The following is a 20,921-nucleotide window of genomic DNA, read 5'->3' as shown; positions in this document are numbered from 1 at the left end:
ACTACCATGTTACACAGACTGGAAGTGATATTTGTTCCTATGACTGAATGGAGATGTTGCAAGAAGTTAGTTATTGAAAATGGCTGATTATTAACAGCACCAATCCTCCTGGCTGGGTCATGGTTGAACTCACAATGTCTGTGAAGACTCCTGGCCTCATGAGGTTGATCATCTTAGCCACCTGATAGACATCCACAGCCCCTTCACTCTCCAGCTGCTGAGACAGGGTGGTGAGGGCACACAGAGTCCCCGCAGACACTGCCCCAAACCTACCAGGGACAGAGAGGGACATCTTGATACCAATTGAGCAATGTGTCCATTCCCCAAATAATTCAGGCTGCTCTGGAGGCAAAGGGGGGGGGGTTGACCCGGTTCTAGATGGGTGTACCTAATAAATTGGACACTGAATGCACAGTACCTACACACACACACACACACACTCAAGCGCACACACACCAGGCCCACTTACTCATCGTGTATGATGGTGGGTCCGTCTCGTGTCATGGCCTCCTCTTTGATGACATTGATGAGCTCGAAGGTGCTGCTGAGAGGAGCATCTGGGTTGGGCCATTTAGGGCACTGGAAATGTCTTACCTCCAGGACATAGTCATCCTGTTAGAGAGATGGAGACATATTACAGTCAGACACAACTAGGACAATGACAATATGGTACCACTACTGCAGGCCAGAACTGTAGTTTAACTAAAGCCCAATGTGATTACACTTGGGAATGGGAATAACAACCTTCCCCTAAATGTCTTCAATTACAGTACCGTAGTCTGAAAACGGATGTGCTCAACCAAGGCCCAGTCCCACTGGTCCTACCTCTAAGGACCACCCCGGGACAATCATGGCCCTTCTATCTGCATACCGGCATAACGGTCTAAGACGTTTTTATATACTGAGAGGTTACCTGTGAGGGGTGAAAGGTCAAAGATGAACGTTATTGTACCTGCGTGGCCTCCAGTATAAAGTCGTGGATGATGATCTGTTCTTCGTTGGAGAGACACAATCTGTCCTTGCTGATCAGGGTGACGGTGAAGGCTAGGCAGTTCATCGCCTCCTCTCTGCTCGGCCAGTACACAAACTCATCCTCAGCCTAGGTACACATACGACAACACAGGCACACAGGTTAGAAGAGTATAAGGTATACTATTTTATTTTCATATATTCATTTTCCGCACTTATGCATAACCAGGCAAGGACAGACAGTTTTACTTGACTAAGTAGGGTGAAAAGCATAAGAGACTATAAGACATAAGATTATGTTATAACCTGCTGGCCAGCTACTCTACTCACCAAACCGTGGTTGTCAGCAAGCATGACGATGATTTGGGCGTTGTGGTCCCAGATCATTCTCCAGAAGTCTGTGGTGGTGTGGGGCAAAGGATGCTGGGTAATGATGAACTCATTACTCCTGTAGTAACCCTGCATGGCCAAAGGTTGAATGTCAACATGTTAGCAGTCATACATAGTCAACAGCTCTCACAAAATCTTCTATAACATTATTAACCAATTACATTCACAGTGTCTGAACAAGGTAACAAGGTTACTGTCTTGATCGTGATGTACCGTGTACAGGCCCTTGGCCTTAGTTTCTCAGTATCAATGATTCTTTATGTAAAATGGTGGACTGTTATTCATTAAGAGGCTTCACACAATAACAGTAAAACATGCAGGGTAATTATAATCATCAAGGGTACAGAACATATCATTATGTTCAGACACACCTATCAGACAGACAGGGTGGACATGAGATATGTGTGTGTGTGGTACAGCAGTATCATACCATTATGTAGGAGGCATTGATGTAGTCTGTGCCTTTCATTCCAGGGAGAGGGGCCAGTCCTACTCGAGCTCGTTCCGCTAGAGAGGGAGACGAAACACATGCATTCAATCACACCATTAGCCTTGTGGTGCCATTGTACTGTACAGTGCTAACTAATAATGCACATATCACATGTCTGGACTACTGCAACTCTCTTTTGGTTGGACTCCCTGCTTGTGCCATCAAACCCCTGCAACTTATGGTTGCACACCCCTGCGCGCCTGGTTGCACACCCTATGGTTGAACACCCCTGCGCGCCTGGTGTTCAACCTGCCTAAGTTCTCCCATGTCCCCCGCTCCTCTGCCCACTCCACTGGCTTCCAGTCGAAGCCTGCATCCACTACAAGACCACAGTGCTTGCCTTCAGAGGAGCTGCCCCTCCCTATCGCCAGGCTATGATCAAAACCTACACAGCCATCTTGAGCCCACAGTTCTTGAACCACTGGTCTCTTGGACGTTCTACCCGTACCTCTTCAAAGAGTATCTTCAATCAATCCCACTGCCACTCCCCTTACAAAAAATCTAATGAAAATAACATGGATCTTCCTACTAGCACTGACCTTGCTGGTAGCCACTTTATTGAGGGAAAATGTACATACTATGACTGTGATATGTGGTGTCCAACCTAGCTATCTAAAGATACTAACTGAGTCGCTCTGGGTAAATTATTAAAATGTAAAATATCAACTATAAGCTACACACTGTTTCAACGACTGTGCTTTTGCTATGGCAGGATTCCTCAACTGATGGCCTGGCCCCAAGGGAGGTTTTATTTGTCCCACCAAGATTTGAGCAAAAACATTTAGAAAAGTTTTCATTGTTGGACATAAAAGACTGTAAAAGCACCAGGAAATCCCACGGATAATACAAAGAAACGTGATTATACAGTTGAAGTCGGAAGTTTACATACACCTTAGCCAAATACATTTAAACTCAGTGTTTCAGAATTCCTGACATTTAATCCTAGTAAAAATCCCTGTTTTAGGTCAGTTAGGATAACCACTATTTTAAGAATGTGAAATGTCAGAATAATTGTAGAGATAATTATTTATTTCCGCTTTTATTTCTTTCATCACATTCCCAGTGGGTCAGATTAGTATTTGGTAGCATTGCCTTTAAATTGTTTAACTTGGGTCAAACATTTCAAGTAGCCTTCCACAAGCTTCCCGCAATAAGTTGGGTGAATTTTGGCCCATTTCTCCTGACAGACCTGTTGTAACTGAGTCAGGTTTGTAGGCCTCCTTGCTCGCACACACTTTTTCAGTTCTGCCCACACATTTTCTATATGATTGAGGTCAGGGCTTTTTGATGGCCACTCCAATACCTTGACCTTGTTGTCCTTAAGCCATTTTGCCACAACTTTGGAAGTATGCTTGGGGTCATTGTCCATTTGGAAGACCCATTTGCGACCAAGCTTTATTCACTTCCTGACTGATGTCTTGAGATGTAACTTCAATATATTCACATAATTTTCCTTCCTCATGATGCCATCTATTTTGTGAAGTGCACCAGTCCCTCTTGCAGCAAAGCCCCCCCCCCCACAACATGCTGCCACCCCCGTGCTTCAAGGTTGAGATGGTGTTCTTCGGCTTGCAAGCCTCCCCCTTTTCCCCCCAAACATAACAATGGTCATTATGGCCAAACAGTTGTATTTTTGTTTCATAAGATCAGAGGACATTTCTCCAAAAAGTACGATCTTTGTCCCCATGTGCAGTTGCAAAGCATAGTCTGGCTTTTTTATGGTGGTTTTGGAGCAGTGGCTTCTTCCTTGCTAAGCAGCCTTTAAGGTTATGTCGGTATAGGACTCATTTTACTGTTGATATAGATACCTTTGTACCTGTTTCCTCCAGCATCTTCACAAGGTCCTTTGCTGTTGTTCTGGGATTGATTTGCACTTTTAGTACCAAGGAATTCGCACCACCAGAATGCGTCTCCTTCCTGAGCGGTATGACGGCTGTGTGGTCCCATGGTGTTTATACTTGCGTACTATTGTTTGTACAGATGAACGTGGAACCTTCAGGTGTTGAATTGTGGCGGTCTACAATTTTTTTCTGAGGTCTTGGCTGATTTCTTTTGATTTTCCCATGATGTCAAGCAAAGAGGCACTGAGTTTGAAGGTAGGCCTTGAAATACATCCACAGGTACACCTCCAATTGACTCAAATTATGTCAATCAGAATCTTCTAAAGCCATGACATCATTTTCTGAAATTTTCCAAGCTGTTTAAAAGCACAGTCTTGTGATACAGTCACAGAATTGTGATACAGTAAATTATAAGTGAAATAATCTGTCTGTAAACAATTGTTGGAAAAATTACTTGTGTCATGCACAAAGTAGATATCCAAAACGACTTGCCAAAACTATAGTTTGTTGACCTTTCTGGCGCAGGGGTCCCACTAGTGACCCACCTCGACAACATCCAGTGAAATTCCAGAGCTCCAAATTCAAAATACAGAAAACGTAATATTAAACCTTCATGATAATACAAGTGTCATACATGATTCTTTATCTTAGAATCTTAGCAATCTAACCGCATCATATGATTTCAAGAAAGCTTTACGGCGAAAGCACAGCATTTTATTACCTGAGGTCAGCGCCCCACAACAGCATATTATCACAAACAAGCACAGGCGTCACAAAATCCAAAATAGCAATATAATAAGTGACTTACCTTTGAAGATCTTCCTCTGATCGCAATCATAAGAGTCCCAGGAACACAATGAATGGTCATTTTGTTCAATAAATCTTTATGCCCCAAATAGTCCATTTAGTAGGCGTCATTGAGTTCAGTAATCCACCAGTTCAGAATGCAGACATAGGAGTTCAAAAAGTTACCAGTAAATTTTATCCAAACAAATCAAACAACGTTTCCAATTCATTATTAGGTACTCTTTTATCTAAATAAACAATAATATTTCATATGGAGCAAACTATTTTCAATAGGAAAGGAAAAGAAAGCAGCGCACTCCCTTGGTCACGCGCGCAATGAGACTAATTTTGCCATGGGACTTCCTAAGGATAAAAAACTATTCCTCGATGGTTATTCGGAATCTAAGCCTGAAACCATGTATAAAGACTGTTGACATCTAGTGGAAGCCATTGGAACAGCAATTTGGGAGGCGGAAGTCTTTGGTTTCAATAGCTTAAGCTTGGAATTGGCTGGCAGGTCAACAGAAAAAAAAAATGGTCTTCGGGTTTTCGCCTGCCAAATCAGTTGTGTTATACTCACAGACATAATGTTAACAGTTTTAGAAACTTTAGAGTGTTTTCTATCCAATACTAGCTTCTGGGCCTGAGTAACAGGCAGTTTACTTTGGACACCTCAGTCATCCAAAATTCCAAATACTGCCCCCTATCCCTAACAAGAAATTTGTGGTGGTTGAAAAACAAGTTTTAAAGACTCCAACCTAAGTTTATGTAAACTTCCGACTTCAACTGTATACAAACGTAAGCAAGGTTTGAAATTATTATGTTTTAGTCAAATATATTCCTTGTTTTATTCGTACGGTCAATTTGCAGTCAACAAATTATTTGTACTCATGTTCCGGGCCCCTGACCATCTGCTCAAGAAAAAATCAGCCCGCGGCTGAATCTACCCTATGGCGGAGTCACATGGTGGGTTAAAACATCTCATACACTCTATTTCTATAGCCTAATGTCTCAGGCGAACTGGCAAAGCATGTTTGAACTGGCAAGGCATGATTACAGAAATGGATAATATAGCCTAGACTACTATCTAGAAATACTGTACTCACATGGAACCACTGAGGAGTTGCGGTTCTTCTCCTTGTTGCAGTCTTTCTGGGCGCTGAAGCACTCTATGAAGTGGGTGTTACACTGGGTCAGCAGCTGGAGAGACAGCGGGGGAAGAAGAGTTGGATCAGATCACTAGAACAACATTGAGTGAATGGATATGAATGGGCATCAAAGGATACTTGGTGATATTATAATGGCTGGGTGACAATGTCTACCTACAATCTTTAGTACAGCCCTTCAACTCTCTAAGGATGCTATTCATTACATAAGTAGTACATAAATTACTATGCTGATATATAGGCTCACTCTGAACTGCTTGTCGAGGCGCGTGCGGCCCCCGAGGCCAGGGGTGAGGATGCTGTTGACGTAACCATGGAGCTGACAAGCGGGTACCTCTGTCTCACTGCCCAGGATGGCCTCCATCAGGGCATCATGGATGAACACGTACTGCTCCTATGATCCAGGGGGAAGGGTAGAGGGAGGAGGAAGATACACTACATGACCAAAAGTATGTGGACACCTGCTTGTTGAACATCTTATTATAAAATCATGGACATTAATATTGGGTTGGTCCCCCCTTTGTTGCTTTAACAGCATCCACTTTTCTGGGAGGACTTTCCACTAAATGTTAGAACATTGCTGCAGGGACTTGCTTCCCATTCTGCCACAAGAATATTAGTGAGGTCGGGCACTGATGTTTGGCGATTAGGCCTGGCTCGCAGTTGGCGTTCCATTTCATCCCTAAGGTGTTCGTTTGGGTTGAGGTCAGTGCTCTGTGCAGACCAGTCAAGTTCTTCCACACCGATCTCGACAAACCATTTCTGATTGGACTTTGCTTTGTGCACGGGACATGTCATGCTGAAACAGGAAAGGGCCTTACCCAAACTGTTGCCACAAAGTTGAAAGAACAGAATCGTCTAGAATGTCATTGTATGCTGTAGCATTAAGATTTCTCATCACTGGAACTAAGGGGACAAGCCCGAACCTTGAAAAACAGCCCCAGACCATTATTCCTCCACCAAACTGTACAGTTAGCACTAGGCATTGAGGCAGGTAGCCTGTGCGGAGCAGTTAGCCTGTGTGCGGCAGCTCGGCCATAGAAACCCATTTCATGAAGATCCCGAATAACAGATCTTGTGCTGGCGTTGCTTCCAGAGGCAGTTTGGAACTCGGTAGTAAGTGTTGCAATCGAGTACAGACGATATTGACGCGCTAGGCACTTCAGCACTTGGCGGTCCGGTTCTGTGAGCTTGTGTGGCCTACCACTTTGCAGCTGAGCCGTTGTTGCTCCTAGACATTTCCATTTCACAATAACAGCTTTTACAGTTGACCAGGGCAGCTCTGGCAGGACAAAAATTTGACAGTGCCATGTTGAAAGTCACTGAGCTCTTCAGTTAGACCATTCTACTGCCAATGTTTGTCTATGGAGGTTGCATGGCTGTGTGCTCAATTTTATACTTCTGTCATCAATGTGTGTGACTGAAATTGCCAAATCCAATCATTTGAAAGGGTGTCCACATTAGAGGTCGACCGATTAACCAGAATGGCCGATTAATTGGGGCCAAGTTTTCATAACAATCGGTAATTTTTACACCTTTATTTAACAAGGCAAGTCAGGGTGAACACATTCTTATTTTCAATGACGGCCTAGGAACGGTGGGTTAACTGCCTTGTTCAGGGGCAGAACAACAGATTTTTACCTTGTCAGCTCGGGATTCGTTTTTGCAACCTTCCGGTTACTAGTCCAACGCTCTAACCACCTGCCTTACATTGCACTCCACGAGGATCCTGCGTGGCAGGCTGACTACCTGTTACGCGAGGGCATCAAGAAGCCAAGGTAAGTTGCTAGCTAGCATTAAACTTATCTTATAAAAAACAATCAATCTTAACATAATCACTAGTTAACTACACATGGTTGATGATATTACTAGTTAATCTAGCGTGTCCTGCGTTGCATATAATCGATGCGGTGCCTGTTAATTTCTCATTGAATCACAGCCTACTTCAACAAACGGGTGATGATTTAACAAGCGCATTTGCGAAAAAATCACTATCGTTACACCAATGTACCTAACCATAAACATTAATGCCTTTCTTTAAAATCAATACACAAGTATACATTTTTAAACCTGCATATTTAGTTAATATAGGGAAATTGTGTCATTTCTCTTGAGTTCTGTGCAAGGAGTCGGGGTATATGCAGCAGTTTGGGCCGCCTGGCTCGTTGCGAACTGTGTGAAGTCCATTTATTCCTAACAAAGGCCATAATTAATTTGCCAGAATTGTACATAATTATGACATAACATTGAAGGTTGTACAATGTAACAGCAATATTTAGACTTAGGGATGCCATCTGTTAGATAAAATACGTAACGGTTCCGTATTTCACTGAAAGAATAAACGTTTTGTTTTCGAAATGATCGTTTCTGGATTCTACCATTTTAATGACCAAAGGCTCGTATTTCTGTGTTTTATTATGTTATAATTAAGTCTATTATTTGATAGAGAAGTCTGACTGAGCGATGGTATGCACCAGCAGGCTCGTAAGCATTCATTCAAACAACACTTTCGTGCATTTGCCAGCAGCTCTTCACAATGCTTCAAGCATTGAGCTGTTTATGACTTCAAGCCTATCAACTTTCGAGATTAGGCTGGTGTAAACGATGTGAAATGGCTAGCTAGTTAGCGAGGTGCGCGCTAATAGCGTTTCAAACGTCATTCGCTCTGAGACTTGGAGTAGTTGGTCCCCTTGCTCTGCATGGGTAATGCTGCTTCGAGGGTGGCTGTTGTCAATGTGTAGGGGCGAGGAGAGGGATGGAAGCTATACTGTTACACTGGCAATACTAAAGTGCCTATAAGAACATCCAATAGTAAAAGGTATATGAAATTTTATTGATGTATTATATTTAGTTAAAATAAGTGTTCAATCATTACAATTGCCATTATTACAAATACATTTTAAAAATCGTCCGATTAATTGGTATCAGCTTTTTTTGGTCCTCCAATATTCGGTATCGGCGTTGAAAGTCTGTGACTAAATACTTTTTTGCCCCACTGTATTGTAATCTCTTGCTTTTATAACATTATACCTAAAAGAGGTGAATCTCTTTGACAGTTACTGTATGCACACTGTAGGTATATGTGAGGTGTCATTTGTCTCTCTCTCACACACACACACACACACACACACACACACACACACACACACACACACACACACACACACACACACACACACACACACACACTACCTCTGACCCTTTGTTAATTAACCTTCCTCACACTCAGCCATCTGCTCCACGACACACACACACGCATACACACACACACACACACAAACGTTACCTCTGTCTGAACCAGGTAGTTGCGTTGCGTGCGGATGTGTTTGAGAAAGCCCCAGACGTTGACTGTGCTCTTGTCTTTGATCTGCTGCAGCATGCTGTCGATGACGATGTACGTCCCTGTCCGCCCGACTCCAGCACTACACAACCAAAACATAGTATGTTACCTACTAACTACCACAGGAGACCCATAGAGGGAGTTGTATTACTGTTCTAGCCCAAAGCCATGGCTTCAATGAGCAAACTAGTACTCATTGTGTTTCTTATAATTTCTTATGAGGAAGATGATTTTGTGCACTAGGATAGTGGTTTTCTGCAGTAAGCTTGGTCGGAATCCATAGCTGTGCTCGAATACTCATACTAACCACACTAACCATACTATTTGTGACGTAAATTGAATATGTAATATGCTTATTGGTCATTGTATGTATTTAGTTAGTATGCCAAAAGTTCCCGGATGTTGTACTACATTTGCCAAAAATCAAGGTATACAAGCAGTGAACACTAGTTCAGTGCTTTTAGGGCCCATAATGCATTTTTTTTTACATTGGCCGTGGCTTCACAACATTTTCAGATTTGAAGAAAATATGCAGTCGAAGTCCGACGAGAGCGGAAAAATATGTAAGTACAAAAAAGTTAATATTCATTGCATTACCTAATTATGACAAATATTAAGAAAATGTTGAGCAATGTAATAAAAATGTAATGACTTTTCAAATTAGTTATGTTACACGCTATGTTGGCTGACAATTTGTTAGCAACGCTATCCTTACGAACCACATAGCATATCATTATAGCAGTATGTACCGGTATGTTAGCTAGCTACATAACGTTAGTTGGCTACTAATACATTGAACTTGCCAGTATATTAACTATATGCTATCTAATTAAGAACCCACGTTTATTCACTTGATTATTCACTTCATTTTTACCTTAGTTAAGTGGTATAGTCATTGTGCGGTCTCAATGGACATTGTTAATGAAGTCGTAAGATGTCTAGCTAGTAATTTGCTATGCTAACAAGCTAGCAAGAAGTTGCATAGCAACAGCATCAACTTCCGGTAGACAGGTGAAGCACAAGTACACTCAACTGAAAGGATACTGTTTGTTTACAGTATGCTAAAATGAACTAATAGTATATAGTATGTAGTATATACTCATTAAGTATGTAGTATACAGTATGGGTATTCGAACACAGCTCATGTTTAGAGAACTATAAGAACACTTCATTTTTGATTTGTTTTGAGAGCTTTTGTACCTGCAGTGGACTAGGACGGGGCCCATGTCAGGTGTACGTGCTGCAGAGGAGCGCCCTATGAAAGTGAGGACAGGTAGGGTGTACTCCGGCACGCCCATGTCAGGCCACTGGGTGTAGTGATACTGGATCACCATCCGCTCGTTCTGACGCCCCTTTGGGTTGCCCTTCTGACCCTTTTTGACTTTGGTGTTCCGTATAAGGAATCGTCTCAGTGTGTAGCAGGCATGAACGTTAGTACTCTTCAGAGTGACCACGATGTTGCCATACTCCTCACTGCTCTCTGTGGGCCAGTACTGGTCACATTTCCTCTGTGAAAAAGAACAGCAATCATCTAATTCCATCTGTGAAAGGCAACAGTATTCATTTTTTCCCAAATTTTTATCTAGAGCAACTTATGGGAGCAATTAGGGTTAAGTGCCTTGCTCAAGGGCACATCAACATTTTTCACCTAGTCTGCTCAAGGATTCTACTGTGAAAAGACAACAGTAACACCTCAAAATACTGTGAAAGCCAGAGGGAGGCCACCTACCCTTCCTTTCTCTACCAGGTTAGTGATCATGACGATGATACCAGTGTTCTGTTCCCACACCATCCTCCAGAAGTCCTCGAAAGTGGACTTGAGAGGGCCCTGGGCCGCGATGTAGGCCTTGGGACTATTGTAACCCTGTTGAGAGGTAATGGAGGGGGGGGGGGGGGGTCAGTAACAGTGGTACACTCACACAGAGTGCAAGTACACATAGGGTGAATACTAGACAATTAACAGTTGAAGTCGGAAGTTTACATACACCTTGACCAAATGCATTCAAACTCAGTTTCAGGTGAGATTTACTCCTAGTAAAAAAAATCCCTGTTTTAGGTCAGTTAAGATCACCACTTTATTTCGCAAATGTGAAATGTCAGCATAATAGTAGAGAGAATGATTTATTTCAGCTTTTATTACTTTCATCACATTCCCAGTGGGTCAGTAGTTGACATACATTCAATTTGTATTTGGTAGCATTGCCTTTAAATTGTTTAACTTGGGTCAAACGTTTCGGGTAGCCTTCCACAATCTTCCCACAATAAGTTGGGTGAATTTTGGCCCATTCCTCCTGACAGAGTTGGTGTAACTGTGGCAGGTTTGTAGGCCTCCTTGCTCACACACGTTTTTTCAGTTCTACCCACATATTTTCTATAGGATTGAGGTCAGGGCTTTGTGATGGCCACTCCAATACCTTGACTTTGTTGTCCTTAAGCCATTTTGCCACAACTTTGAAAGTATGCTTGGGGTCATTGCCCAGTTGGAAGACCCATTTGCAACCAAGCTTCAAAAAGTACACCAAGCCCTCCTGCAGCAAAGCACCCCCACAATATGATGCTGCCACCCCTGTGCTTCACGGTTGGGATGGTGTTCTTTGGCTTGCAAGCCTCCCCCTTTTTCCTTTTGTTTCATCAGACCAGAGGACATTTCTCCAAAAAGTGCGATCTTTGTCCCCATGTGCAGATGCAAACTGTAGTCTGGCTTTTATATGGTGGTTTTGGAACAGTGGCTTCGTCCTTGCTGAGCGGCCTTTCAGGTTATGTCAATATAGGACTTGTTTTACTGTGGATATAGATACTTTTGTACCTGTTTCCTCCAGCATCTTCACAAGGTCCTTTGCTGTTGTTCTGGGATTGATTTGCACTTTTCGCACCAAAGTATGTTCATCTCTAGGAGACAGAATGAGTCTCCTTCCTGAGCAGTATGACTGCTGTGTTGTCCCTTGGTGTTTATACTTGTGTACTATAGTTTGTACAGATGAACGTGGTACCTTCAGACGTTTGGAAATTACTCCCAAGGATGTACCAGACTTGTGGAGGTCTACAATTTATCTTGGCAGATTTATTTAGATTTTTCCATGGTGTCAAACAAAGAAGCACTGAGTTCAAGGTAGGCCTTGAAATACATCAACAGGTACACCTCATATAGACTCAAATGATGTCAATTAGCCTATCAGAAAGCTTCTAAAGCCATGACATAATTTTCAGGAATTTTCCAAGCTGTTTAAAGGCACAGTCAACTTAGTGTATGTAAACTTCTGACCCACTGGAATTGTGATACAGTGAAGTATAAGTGAAATAATCTGTCTGTAAAAAATTGTTGGAAAAATTTGCCAAAACTATAGTTTTTTGAAAAACAAGTTTTAATGACTCCAACCTAAGTGTATGTAAACTTCCAACTTCAACTGTATAACGTCAGAGAGAACATTGAGCATACATAAAGACAGATCAATTTGTTGACTTACATCTACATAGTTAGCGTTGATGAAGTCACTGTGTTTGGCATCTTTTCCAGTCAAGGGTCGTAACTTCACCCTACTGTGATCATCTGTCAACATAGAAAAAGAATGTTAGCCTCATTCTGCATTTCCTTGTTAACATCACATGTTAATATGAGCATGAGGTCTGATATCAACAGGCTCAGAGATAGTTTCTACAAGCAATCAGACTTTTGAACACTTAAACTGGACTGACCACCTCGGATTCTCAGCACCTTAGCACTCACAGACACAGACATCACAACTGCTGATACCAAACTCCTATTATGATTGCTAAATACAGCACCATTTAAACAATTGCACCCCCCCCCCCCCCCCCCCCCAAAACAACAACAACAACAACAACAACAACTATTGGACACAAATTGTGCCTTCCTGTATTATACGCACTCTGTCACACCCTGATCTGTTTCACCTGTTGTTGTGATTGTCTCCACCCTCCTCCAAGTGTCGCCCATCTTCTCCATTATCCCCTGTGTATTTATACCTATGTTCTCTGTTTGTCTTTTGCCAGTTTGTCTTGTTTGTCAAATCAACCAGCGTTTTTCGTCTCAGCTCCTGCTTCTCCCCAGTCTCTCTTTTTCTCACCCTCCTGGTTTTGACCATTGCCTGTCCTGACTCTGAGCCCACCTGACCACTCTGTCTGCTCTTGACCCTGAGCTTGCCTGCCGTCCTGTACCTTTGCCCCACCACTACCCAACCACTACTCTGGTTATCGACCGCTGCCTGCCTTGACCTGTCGTTTGCCTGCCCTGTTGCCGTAATAAACATTGTTACTCCGACACATTGTGCATCTGGGTCTTACCTTCAAACCTGATACACTAATTATGTTTATTCTATTCTACTGTGTCATTTACTTCATGTTCCTATTGTTATCATTTATTGTTGTTGTTGTTGCATTGTTGAGAAGGAACCTGCAAGTAAGCATTCCATTGGACGATCTATACCATTTGTATCCCGTACATACTAATAAATCTTGAAACTAACAGGCTGTCAGTGTTGTTTTGAGTGTACAACATAGTGGACTTACAGGCCACGATGTTGATGTATCTGTTTTTGTGCTTGTTGTCAGGGTGATTGGAATGTTCTGCTGTGATCTTCAGGTCCACCGTACAACGCTGGACCTCCTAGAGAGAGAAAGAGAGAGAGAGTGCAAAGGGGGAGGGAGTTGGGTGAGAAAGGGAGAGAGGGGGGTGAGTGGTCATAGTTATAGTGGGGTCAGTTATGTGAAGCGATTAAAGAATTACCATATATAAATAAACCCTCTATCTAAAATGATTTGTTTTGTTAGGTTCTTATTTATCGGAGTAAGTAACTCACGGACACTAGAGGAGCTTTAACCAAGTTGAATTATTCCCAAAGGATCTGTACAGCTGTAATTCAGACCACCCAACCCTTCTCCCATCACAGGCATATGTGTGACACTCCTCCTTCTCTCCAATCCCTTAAGACACTCCTCCTTCTCTCCAATCCTTGCATCTTATGGTTCCACAGGAAAAGGGTAGTACACCTTTATTACTCCCTTCAGGGGATCTGAGCTCAACTCCTGACCTCAACCCCTCCTTCGCCTAGTCCACAGATGTCCATCTGTCTTCCCTATAGCAATCCTTTAATCTCCTCCTGTCCACCCAGCACATTCCACAGCAACTCTGTCTTTCTACAGATCTCACTCCTTAATATACTATGTGTCTGATCCATCATGTCTTTAATATCTCAATGTTCAAAATCTCAAATCCAACAGTTTCTAAACAGTATTTTTCAGTTCAATGATTTGCTTGAATTGCATTACATACAGTACCAGTCAAAAGTTGGACCCACCTACTCATTCAAGGGTTTTTCTTTATATTCACTATTTGCTACATTTTCAAATAATAGTAAAGACATCAAAACTACGAAATAACACATGGAATAATGTAGTAACCAAAAAAGTGTTAAACAAATCAATATACATTTTATTTTGAGATTCTTCAAAGTAGCCACCCTTTGCCTTGATGACAGCTTTGCACACTCTTGGCATTCTCTCAACCAGCTTTATGAGGAATGCTTTTCCAACAGTCTTGAAGGAATTCCTACATATGCTGAGCACTTGTTGGCTGCTTTTCCTGCACTCTGCGGTCCAACTCCTTCTTGGTTAAATAGCCCTTACACAGCCTGTAGGTGTGTTTTGGGTCATTGTCCTGTTGAAAAACAAATGATAGTCCCACTAAGCGCAAACCAGATGGGATGGTGTATCGCTGCAGAATGCTGTGGTAGCAATGCTGGTTAAGAGTGCCTTGAATTCAAAATAAATTGCTGACAGTGTCACCAGCAAAGCACCCCCACATCATCACACCTCCTCTTCCATGCTTCATGGTGGGAACCACACATGCGGAGATTCATTCACCCATTCACCTACTCTGTGTCACGCCGGTTGGAACCAAAAATCTCAAATTTGGACTCATCAGACCAAACAACAGAATTCCACCAGTCTAATTTCCATTGGCCTGATTCACGCAGTCTCCTCTGAACAGTTGTTGTTGAGATGTGTCTGTTACTTGAACTCTGTGAAGCATTTATTTGGGCTGCAATCTGAGGCTGGTAACTCTAATGAACTTATCCTCTGCAGCAGACGTAACTATGGGTCTTCCTTTCATGTGGCGGTCCTCCTGTGAGCCAGTTTCATCATGGATAGTTTTTGCGACTGCACTTGAAGAAACTTTCAAAGTGCCTGACATTTTCCACATTGACTGACTTTTATGTCTTAAGGAATTGAAGGACTGCCATTTCTCTTTGCTTATTTGAGCTGTTATTGCCATAATATGGACTTGGTCTTTTAGCAAATAGGGCTATCTTCTGTATACCAGCCCTACCTTGTCACAACACAACTGATTGGCTCAAGTGCATTAAGATTGAAAGAAATTCCACAAATTAACTTCTAAGAAAGCATACCTGTTAATTGAAATGCATTTCAGGTGAATACTTCATGAAGCTAGTTGAGATAATGCTAAGAGTGTGCAAAGCTGTCATCAAGGCAAAGGGTGGCTACTTTGAAGAATCTCAAATATATTTTGATTTGTTCAACACTTTGTTGGTTACTACATGACTCCATATGTGTTATCTCATAGTGTTTATGTCTTCACTATTATTCTACAATGTAGAATACAGTAAAATAAAGAAAAACCCTGGAATGAGTAGGTGTGTCCAAACTTTTGACTGGTACTGTGCATGATAAGTACGTACTGGGTTTTTATTAGAGGTGGGATTTCTACACATATCTGTCACAGCTAGTCCAGCACCATGTGGCTGCATGTGTGATCTCCGTTTGAATGACCTAGTATGAATAATGTATGTTCACCTTCACCCCACTGGATAACCCCAATTTGACAAGGGCCTCTTGGGGGAAGTGTGTTAGCCTTGTGTCTCAACCCAGTCACAGAGACAGTGTGTTCCTGTCCAGTCAACCAGCAACTAGACCCTTTGTTAATTAACCTTCCTCACACTCAACCATCTGCTCCACAACACACACACACACACACACACACACACACACACACACACACACACACACACACACACACACACACACACACACACACACACACACACCTTTCTGCATGAATACATACTGCACATGCCCTGTACACACTTCGTAATGTTCACACAAAAGTAGACAGCAATGTACACCCTTACAGACAACATACATCAGCCATATGACAATAATCAGACACACATCTAGACACACACACTCCTCTTCATCCGAGAGGCAGCCTACTTATCACGCCTCAACAATATTAGAAAGGCTGTGTTGTGTTTCCTACCTCAAACTCCTCAGAGAAGCCGTGCAGGTTGTTGGAGTAGAGCTCCGTGATGTGTTTGATTAACTGCCTGACGGGGATGGCATCCATGTCATCTGTAGGGAAGACACATCACACTTAGAGAGATGTACGTCGGTGACGTATGTGGGTGACGGTGTGCCTGTGTGTGTCAGTATGTGTGTGTGATTGGGAGAAGAGAAAGAAAGAGAGAGAAAAGAGAGAAAGAGAAGAGAGAGTGAATGTGTGTTTTAGCATGACTGTGTGATGAGTTTGCAGGATATAGTGTCTTCGGAAAAGTATTCAGACCCCGTTGACTTTTTCCACATTTTGTCAATTCTATAATTGATTAAATCGTTTTCACCCCGAATCAATCTACACACAATATCCCATAATGCCAAAGCAAAATCAATTTTTTTAAATAAACTTTTGCTAATTACTTAGTACTTTGTTGATGCACCTTTGGCAGTGACTACAGCCTCAAGTCTTCTTGGGTATGAAGCTACAAGTGTGGCACACCTGTATTTGGGGAGTTTCTCCCATTCTTCTCTTCAGATCCTCTTTGTCAGGTTGGATGGGGAGCGCTCCTGCACAGCTATTTTCAGGTCTCTCCAGAGATGTTCGATCGGGTTCAAATCCAGGCTCTGGCTGGGCCATTCAAGGGCATTCAGAAACTTGTCCCGAAGCCACTCCCATGTTGTCTTGGTTGTGTGCTTAGGGCCGTTGTCCTGTTGGAAAGTGAACCTTCGCATCAGTCTGAGGTCCTGAGTGCTCTGGAGCAGGTTTTCGACAAGGATCTCTCTGTACTTTGCTCCATTCATCTTTTCCTCGATCCTGACTAGTATCCCATGCCCTGCCGCTGAAAAACCGCCCCACAGCATGATGCTGCCACCACCACCATACTTCACCGTAGGGATGGTGCCAGGTTTCCTCCAGACGTGACACTTGGCATTCAGGTCAAAGAGCTTAATCTTGGTTTCATCAGACCAGAGAATCTTGTTTCTCATGGTCTGAGAGTCTTTAGGTGCCTCTTGGCAAACTCCACGTGGGCTGTCATGTGCCTTTTACTGAGGAGTGGCTTCCGTCTGGCCACTCTACCATAAAGGCCTGATTTGTGGAATGCTGCAGAGATGGTTGTCCTTCTGGAAGGTTTTCCCATCTCCACAGAGGAACTCTCGAGCTCTGTCAGAGTGACCATCAGGTTCTTGGTCACCCCCCTGACCAAGGCCCTTCTCCCTGATAAGCTCAGTTTGGACAGGCGGCCAGCTCTAGGAGAGTCTTGGTGGTTTCAAACTTCTTCCATTTAAGAATGATGGAGGGGACTGTATTCCTGGGGACCTTCAATGCTGCAGATATTTTTTGGTACCCTTCCCCCGATCTGTACCTCGACACAATCCTGTCTTGAAGCTCTACGGACAATTCCTTCGACCTCATGGCTTGTTTATCTCTGACATGCACTGTCAACTGTGGGACCTTTAATAGACAGTTGTGTGCCTTTCCAGATCATGTCCAATCAAGTTGTAGGAACATCTCAAGGATGATCAATGGAAAAAGGATGCACCTGAGCTCAAATTCAAGTCTCATAGCAAAAGGTCTGAATACTGTTTGTTATATATATTACATTTGCAAAAATGACTAAAAACCTGTTTTCGCTTTGTCAGTATGCGGTATTGTATGTAGATTTCTGAGGATTTTTAAAAATTCAATCCATTTTAGAATAAGGCAGTAACGTAACAAAATTAGGAAAAATGTCAAAGGGTCTGAATATTTTCCGAATGCACTGTAAATAACATTATGTTTACAACATCTTCCATATTTCAGACCGACTAATTAAAGGCCAAGTATATTGATGTCCCCTCAGCCAGTATCTGTCTCTCAGAGGTACAGTACAACGTGCCACTGCTCTCCACTAGTGTGGCACCGCGTGATAAATTAACCAGCAATCTGCCATGTGTTCACTGCCTCTCCCACAGACACTTTCAGAGAACAACATACTGTATATGGGGACAAAGTAGGAGTGCTGATCTAGGATCAGGTCATCCCTGTCCATGAAACTGGTCTTAAATCAGAAAATTCCACACAGAGTCCCACTGAGACTAGTAACAACCCCAGTAGTAATGAAATGATTAGCACGTGCGTCACACATCAGACAATGAAATGTCCCACTGACATCCTTACAGATAAAGAAAATAATCATTCTGTGGACGCAGCTAGTTTTGTTGTAGTTTATGTTGAGAAGAACACATATTAGCCATGTCACACAGAGTGGAGGGAATGACACCACAGCGAGACAAGCGGACAAAGCCATAATTGTCTAATGTGGGTGTTTAGAGGTGGTGGCATCTGTGTCAGATGAGCCACATCAGTCCCAAATTACCCATTAGTGAGGGGATGTGATTGGGGATGAGGTGGCCACTGTCACACATAAAGAGCCATCAGGACAAAGTGTGTGTGTGTGTGTGTGTGTTCAGGAAAGAGCAACCAGCTGCTGGGTTTGTCTGCTGGTGCGGGTGTGTGTTATTACATCCATATGACACCCAATACACAGATGGGACCACTGGCAGGCAGGCATTCCCTGACTCACTTCATTTGTCAACTGTCTTACATTTGTAAACTAATCAATGGAGTTGATTAAAATACTATGGGCCAATTTGGATTTACTAAACCTTTGCAGATGTGCACACATTTTGCATCTCTTTATTCAGGAGAGAATCTAACAAGAAGGGATATGATGAAAGGGGGAATGACGATGTATGCACGTGCATGAGGGCAAACACACCAGATCAGCAGCCCCCTCTCCTTCTGCCTCTGTTCTCTTCCTAATTAAACCACTGTCACATAGCCTTCCAGTGGGGGGATGGATTTAGCATTTCAGAAGCTGTAAAACAATCACTGTTCTATAAAGCCCACTCGTAAACCTCAACACCCACTTAACACTTTTCTCTGAGCTGGTATACAGACTTGATGGTACAGAAAGAAGCAATTTGTCTCCAAAGAGAGCACATGTGAGGGAGAAAGAGAGAGCGCGAGAGAGAGAGAGACGAGAGACAATAAAAGCAGAATGGATGGAGTCAATGCAGACATCAGCTGTGTTCTTTAAGTGAACCATCAGAGCTTGGAAACGGGCTGTCGCGCCTTAGTCCCAGAGAGTCTCTCTGCTCTCTTAAAGGAACGGTATGCACTACGCACACCACGGCCTTCTTTACCATTTTATTGACTAGCTGCCAGTACACTGGGCTCTGAAGTCTCTCCCAGAGAAGAACACTCTCATATCACCGCTAATAGAGCACTCACAAGCGCCTGTACATGCACTGAGTAGATGAGTGGCTGAGTGAAGGCTTAATCAAGCTAAAACAGAGGTAGATTGGCCCAATCAAAAGTACTGGACTAACACTATGTATCCTATCTTCAAGAACATGAGCAGATACTGACTGACAAAGATCAAGATTTGAGTTGTTTTGCACCTTACTTTGTGGAATAATCTCCAAAACTCTCTAAAAGTGGATGTTTTGGTGCCTCTAGGGATATTCAGACAGCTGATTGATGACATTTTTTACTGAAGTTTGTTTTCTTTGATTGTGTTTTGTATATCTGTTTTGCTTTTGTAATATTTGTATATTTTTGCAATTACAAGGGCTCATCTGAAAAATAGTCTTTGGTCTCAGAATGAAGGTTAAATAAAACAATGATTTAAAAAACATTGACACTAGTTTTCACTGAATTAGTGAGTCTAAATGATCAAATCCACCATGATGAGACCACATGGGAGCATATCAGAGCTAGTTTTCCAGTCAGATGACCTTGTTCTTCCTCTCCGTTGACTTCCTTACATATGGTTATTGATCATTCAGATGAAATGCTCAGTCTAGTCTACACTTGTCCAGAGGGATCAGAGATGTTAAATCTGAGCAGAGAACAGATGTTGAATAACTTGTCTCAAAAAGACTTAACCACATGGAACGGCTCAGCTTCAAAGATTCAACAATGTACACGAGACAGATAGAGAACAGTGAATCATTTTCAGGAATAATATAGAGAGGGATGGAGAACCAGGATGAACATAATCTCACAGCATTTAGACTCCTAAATAGTTAGGTGGGACTTGCGAAGCAAAAATAAATGCCTTCAAACTTTAAAACGTGTAGACTGGTCAGAACCAGTGTGCTTACATACAACGTTCTGATATGTTGTATACTTTTTAAGTTATACATTTTTGTGTACTTTTGTCAGAAATCCTGGACTCACCTGATGATCTAAGGTTGACTGCAGCAAATGGGACTGAAATGCCGTACCTGGGATGGATTGAAACAACTTTTTGGCTGCCCTCTGCAGACACTATTCTGCCCAAATAACGGACCTGGGGTTTAAAGAGATCACACTTACTTGGTTTGAGTTTAATGCCATACTCTCTGAGACGCTGCAAAACTTTTCTCACATCATCCACATGGCTGTTGAATGTTTTACTGAAAACTAGCGTGTCGTCCAGATAAGGAATGCAGATGTTATCCCGGAGCCCTTCCAAACACTCCTCCATACACCGCTGAAAAGCTGCAGGAGCGTTCATGAGGCCGAATGGCATACGTATCCACTCATAGAGTCCCCACGGTGTCACAAATGCTGTCAGTGGTCTGCTCTCTTCAGAGATGAACCC

At 42.6% G+C, this 20,921-nt stretch overlaps 1 protein-coding gene across 1 annotated transcript in view; it reads right to left on the bottom strand.

The window, feature by feature from the left end:
• LOC109893320 (receptor-type tyrosine-protein phosphatase gamma-like) overlaps positions 1–20,921 on the bottom strand; it is a 270,796-nt gene that overhangs the window by 2,767 nt on the left and 247,108 nt on the right. Inside the window, exons 14-26 of the mRNA XM_031835459.1 lie at positions 16,277–16,368; positions 13,510–13,606; positions 12,447–12,529; positions 10,712–10,846; positions 10,183–10,490; positions 8,929–9,064; positions 5,890–6,036; positions 5,583–5,676; positions 1,790–1,866; positions 1,300–1,428; positions 953–1,099; positions 470–612; positions 134–269 (exon numbers count right to left, since the gene is read on the bottom strand). Of these exons, the coding sequence (XP_031691319.1) occupies positions 134–269; positions 470–612; positions 953–1,099; positions 1,300–1,428; positions 1,790–1,866; positions 5,583–5,676; positions 5,890–6,036; positions 8,929–9,064; positions 10,183–10,490; positions 10,712–10,846; positions 12,447–12,529; positions 13,510–13,606; positions 16,277–16,368 (1,724 nt within the window). The remainder of the gene's footprint in view (positions 1–133; positions 270–469; positions 613–952; positions 1,100–1,299; positions 1,429–1,789; positions 1,867–5,582; positions 5,677–5,889; positions 6,037–8,928; positions 9,065–10,182; positions 10,491–10,711; positions 10,847–12,446; positions 12,530–13,509; positions 13,607–16,276; positions 16,369–20,921) is intronic.

The sequence above is a fragment of the Oncorhynchus kisutch genome, linkage group LG1, assembly GCF_002021735.2.
Source record: "Oncorhynchus kisutch isolate 150728-3 linkage group LG1, Okis_V2, whole genome shotgun sequence".
Lineage (NCBI taxonomy): Eukaryota > Metazoa > Chordata > Actinopteri > Salmoniformes > Salmonidae > Oncorhynchus > Oncorhynchus kisutch.
The sequence above is the reverse complement of the archived record's forward strand: the minus strand, read 5'-3'. Positions and strand labels throughout refer to the sequence as shown.